Source organism: Bison bison, unplaced genomic scaffold, assembly GCF_000754665.1.
Source record: "Bison bison bison isolate TAMUID 2011002044 unplaced genomic scaffold, Bison_UMD1.0 scf7180017863958, whole genome shotgun sequence".
In the NCBI taxonomy this organism is placed as follows: domain Eukaryota; kingdom Metazoa; phylum Chordata; class Mammalia; order Artiodactyla; family Bovidae; genus Bison; species Bison bison.
This window is the reverse complement of record NW_011494530.1, coordinates 57,795-63,295: the sequence shown is the minus strand read 5'-3', so window position 1 is coordinate 63,295 and position 5,501 is coordinate 57,795. Positions and strand designations below refer to the sequence as shown.

The window sequence follows — 5,501 nt, the reverse complement described above, 5'->3', positions numbered from 1 at the left end:
GAACAAAATTTATTGCTTGCCAAGAAAATCCAAAACCAGTGGAAGAAGTTTGGACTGGATTCAGCTGAGTTGGTGCACTATGATGTTCTCCTGTCTTACCCTAATGAGACAAATGCCAACTACATATCAGTCACGGATGAACATGGAATTGAGGTGACTGATTTACAATATTGTATTAGTTTCAGGTGTACAGCAAAGTGATTCTGTTTTATGTAAATTTTTTTCAGATTATTTCCCATTATAGATTATTATAAGTTATTGAATATTGTTCCCTGTGTTACATAGTAAAACTTCGTTACTTCCCTACTTAATGTATCTGTTAATATCTGTTAATGTATCTGTTAGTGTATCTGTTAATCCTATAGTGCATGCTAAGTTGGTTCAGCTGTGTCTGACTCTTTTTGACCCCATGGATCATACCCTGGGAGGATACTCTGGCCATGGGATTCTCCAGGCAAGAACACTGGAGTGGGTTGCCATTTCCTCCTTCAGGGGATCTTCCCGACCCAGGGATCGAACCCAAGTCTCTTATGTCTCCTGCCTTGGCAGGAGGTTCTTCACCACTACCACCACTTGGGAAGCCCCAGAATACTGGAGGAGGTCTCCATTTCATTCTTAAGGGGATCCTCCCAACCCAGGGATCGAACCTGTGTCTCCTGCCTAAGTCTCTTGCGTTGTCAGGTAGATTCTTTACCACTTGAGCCACCTGGGAATTGTTAATCCTATACTCCTATTTTATTCCTTCCCCCATTACTTCCCTGGTGGCTCAGATGGTAAAGAATCTGCTTGCAACACGGGAGACCTGGGTTCGATCCCTGGGTTAGGAAGATTCCCTGGAGGAGGGCGTGGCAACCCACTCCAGTGTTCTTATCTGGAGAATCCCATGGACAGAGGAGCTTGGCGGGTTACAGTCCATGGGGTCACAAAGAGTTGGACACGACTGAGCACAGCACATCCCTTTCTTCTTTAGTAATGATAAGTTATTTTCTATGTCTGTAAACTTTCTCTTTTGTATATAGATGGATCCATGTTATTTTTTAGATTCCAAATAAAAGTGATGTATTTGTGTCTCTGACTTACTTCCCTTAGTATGATACTCTCTAGGTCTACCCCTCTTGCTTGCAAATGGCAATATTTAATATGCTTTTATGGCTGAGTAACATTGCATTGTATGTGTAAACCAAATCTTATTAAACCAGTTGTCTGTTAATGGGCACGTGGCTTGTTTCCATGTCTTAGCTATTGCAAATAGTGCTGTTTCAAATATTTGGGTGCATGTACCTTTTCAAATCAGAGCTTTTGTCATTTCTGTATATATGCCCACAAGTAGAATTGCTAGATCATACAGTAGCTCTATTTTTAGTTTTTTAAGGCGCCTCCATACTGTTAGGTCGGAGAAGGCAATGGCACTCCACTCCAGTACGCTTGCCTGGAAAATCCCATGGATGGAGGAGCCTAGTGGGCTGTAGTCCATGGGGTTGCTAAGAGTCGGACACGACTGAGCAACTTCCCTTTCACTTTTCACTTTCATGCATTGGAGAAGGAAATGGCAACCCACTCCAGTGTTCTTGCCTGGAGAATCCCAGGGACGGGGGAGCCTGGTGGGCTTCCGTCTACGAGGTCGCAGAGTCGGACACGACTGAAGTGACTTAGCAGCAGCAGTAGCAGCACACTGTTAGGATAGTGGCTGTACCAATTTACACTCCCTAATGGCACAGGGAGAGTTCCTTTTTCTCTACACCTTTTCTGGCATTTGTCTTACATTTCTCTGATGCTTAGCGATGTTGAGCATCTTTTCATGTGCCTGTTCACCATCTGTATGTCTTCTTTAAAGAAATATCCATTTAGGCCTTTTGCCCACAAAATGTATTATTCTTTAATAGCAATCTGAAATGTTTCTAACTTTATGTGTTTCAATTCTTGCTAGATTTTCAATACATCATACATTGAGCCACCACCAGTTGGATATGAGAATGTTAAGAATATTGTACCACCCTATAATGCCTTTTCACCTGCGGGCGTGCCAGAGGTAAAATAAAAGACATTCAGTTCTTTAAGCCTTTATTTAAAAATATCTATGTAAAGGAATAAAACCAAGAAAATTAGGTGGATCATACATGTTAATTCATACTTTAAGACTCCATCCTCTACATAACCTCCCTAAAAACAATTTTTAGAAAAGAAATACTTGAGAACCAGACCCTGATAAGCACATGCCATTCTTTGAAATAACTCAGAAACTGCTGCACATGTCTTAATTCAGTAAGGGCAGTAGATAGTTTTCAAACTTTTTTCCTTTGTCCATTGTCTGACTTTGTTATAGATTTGTAGATCTGAATTGATAAATCATACCACAGAAGTTCTAATAATAACTCTACCCATAAATACCATGGTTGGAAATAATGTAGCTACTTTTATTTATAGTATTCCCCATACTCAGTGTACACTAGTAATTTCTTCAAACATTTAAACACTGTTTAAATATTTTACATATTATCTCTCTTTTTTTTTTAACTTTCAGGATACTGAAATATTTTAAAAGACTTCTCCAGAATTAGCATGGGTGTGTTTATTAAGCCCAAGACAAGAAAGATAACTTTTTATTATGATGCAGTATTATGGAGCAAGGAGAAGGCAATGGCACCCCACTCCAGTACTTTTGCCTGGAAAATCCCATGGATGGAGGAGCCTGGTGGGCTGCAGTCCATGGGGTCGCTAGAGTCGGACATGACTGAGCAACTTGACTTTCACTTTTCATTTTCATGCATTGGAGAAGGAAATGGCAGCCCACTCCAGTGTTCTTGCCTGGAGAATCCCAGGGACGGGGAAGCCTGGTGGGCTGCCGTCTATGGGGTCGCACAGAGTCAGACACGACTGAAGCGACTTAGCAGCAGCAGCAGCAGCAGCAGCATTATGGAGCAAACTTCTATTTTGGTTTTCTCTTTAGCAGTGTTTTGTATTTTTGCTGTTGTTGTTTGTTTTTATTTTTATTTCCAACAGGGGGAGCTTATATATGTGAACTACGCTCGTACTGAAGACTTTTTCAAACTAGAAAGAGAGATGAACATCAACTGCACTGGAAAGATTGTTATTGCCAGATACGGGAGAATCTTCAGAGGAAACAAAGTACTTTGTTATTTGCTTTTCTAAAGGGAAAAATAATATATAACCAGTAAATATAAATGATTTACATCATTTGCATTATGGTTTCCAAAAATTGCCATTGGTTGGTTTAGTCACTGAGCAGTGTCCGACTCTGTGTAACCCCTATGGACTGCAGCCTTCCAGGCTCCTCTGTCCATGGGATTCTCCAGGCAGGAATACTGGAGCGGGTTGCCATTTCCTTCTCCAAAATTGCCATATATATATATTTATAAATTTGTTATTTTCATGGTTGCACAGAAAAATCCTGGGGTTTTATGTGTTTGCTTGTCTTTTGTCATTGTTGTTTTTGCTACCTCGTCTATCTGGAAAGGGAAATTATTCTTCTTAGTTTTACTACCAAAGCTATGTTGTTTTTTTATTAAAATGATGAAATTTTATATAAACTAAAAAATGAAAATTCATATATTACTCAATTCATTCATTGCCCAGATGTAATCAATTCTTAATAGGTCTTTTCAGGCCTAATTTTGTGAAATATGAATGTCTTCATATACTCATTTTACATAATTTCTTCTTTTTTCTTAACAAAGAGGGCATCAGATACTACATATTGTATAAATTTATTTTTTCACTCAATAATAACTCAGAGGTCAGCACATTGAGAGTTATATAATAAGATGGTTAAGAGTATAGGGTGCTAGATCTGTGTAACCTGGCTTCTTGTCTGGTGCGGGTTCCCTATGCTCTAGATCTTTTCCTGTGAGCAAGTTACTTAACTTCTCTGTGCCAGTATCTCTTCTTACGTGAAATAGAAATGCTAATAATAACATTAATCTCCTAGAATCCACAGTAGGATTTATCAACCTTACATTTGAAAGCATTTAGGATAGTTACAAGTACTGAGTAATTTCTTGTAACTGCTTATTAAGTAAAACTTCATTTTGTAAAACTCTGTTTGGCTGTACTGAGTTTTAGTTGCAGCACACAGGATCTCTAGTCATGGTGCTTGAGCTCATAACCAGCATGTGGGATCTAGTTCCCTGACCAGGGATCACGCCTGGGCTCCCTGCATTGGGAGCTCCAAGTCTTGGCCACTGGACCATTAGGGAAGTTCCTCCCTCATCATTGTAGATGGCTGTGTAATATTTTACAGAATTATTAAGCAATTTATTTAACTATTCCACTTGTCTTAAATTTGTTACTGTTACAAATATTTATATTGTGAGCATCATTGTCCATATGTACTTGAACATTTGTATGAGGATTTTGGTAATATAGATTCACTCCTAGAAGCTGAATGGCTAAATCATAGTGTACAGTTGAATCAAATCTATGGCAACATAGATTTGAACTGTGTGAGTCCACTTGTTCCGGGGTATTTTCAATGGTTAATAATAGTATTATACAGTTACTACATGGGCTTCCCAGGTGGCACAGCGGCCTGCTAATGCAGGAGACACACAGGAGGTATGGGTTCAGTCTCTGGGTCAAAATCTCCTGGAGTAGAAAAGGGCAACCAACTCCAGTATTCTTGCCTAAAAAGTCCCATGGACAAAGGAGCTTGGCAGGCTGCGGTCCATAGGGTTGCAAAGAGTTGAACAGGAATGGGGAACTATGCACATATTCAGTTTCTACAAGGTCAGAGGTTGGTTGAAACCACAGATGCAGACAAATGGAGAATACAGAGAGCCAAGCCTAAGTTATTCTTGGATTAACCCTGCATTGTTCAAGGATCAGTTGTACATTATTTCAAAAGTTTGATGGGCATCATAGATTTGTACTTCAAAAAAGTTGTATCAGATTTTACTTTTTCTAATCTTTGTCTGAATACTGGGAAGTGTTTTAGCTGATTGATGGTTATCTATCTTTCATTATACTACTTCTGGTAATCAAGAATTCAGTATCTTACAGGATACATTTTCCTATTTGTGGTCAGTTTGAATTGTTAGAAAAATATTTAAAAAACACTGGGCGATGTTTCAGACACTAAGTTCTGGGTAGCTTTTCTTCTTTTCTTTCTCTTCTCCTCTTCTGCCCTGGCTCTCTGCAGTGAGATGATGGAGTGTTAACCATTGGACCACCAGGGACTTCACCTGTGTAAAATTTTAAATTAGCTTTCTTAGCTCCACAGACATTTACATCATCTTAAGTGTGTGGTCTGGAGGAAGCACAAGATGGAGTCAAGATTGCCGGGAGAAATATCAATAACCTCAGATATGCAGATGACACCACCTTTATGGCAGAAAGTGAAGAAGAACTAAAGAGCCTCTTGAGGAAAATGAAAGAGGAGAGTGAAAAAGTTGGCTTAAAGCTCAACATTCAGAAAACGAAGATCATGGCATCCAGTCCCATCACTTCATGGCAAATAGATGGGGAAACAGTGGCTGACTTTATTT

At 39.3% G+C, this 5,501-nt stretch overlaps 1 protein-coding gene across 1 annotated transcript in view; it reads left to right on the top strand.

Moving 5' to 3' along the window:
- Positions 1-6: 6 nt before the first annotated feature.
- The window catches only part of NAALAD2 (N-acetylated alpha-linked acidic dipeptidase 2), a gene marked incomplete at its 5' end in the record, with an annotated part of 42,599 nt that continues 37,104 nt past the window's right edge, over positions 7-5,501 (top strand). Inside the window, 3 exons of the mRNA XM_010833924.1 lie at positions 7-153; positions 1,928-2,029; positions 3,001-3,126. Coding sequence (XP_010832226.1) covers positions 7-153; positions 1,928-2,029; positions 3,001-3,126 — 375 coding nt within the window. The remainder of the gene's footprint in view (positions 154-1,927; positions 2,030-3,000; positions 3,127-5,501) is intronic.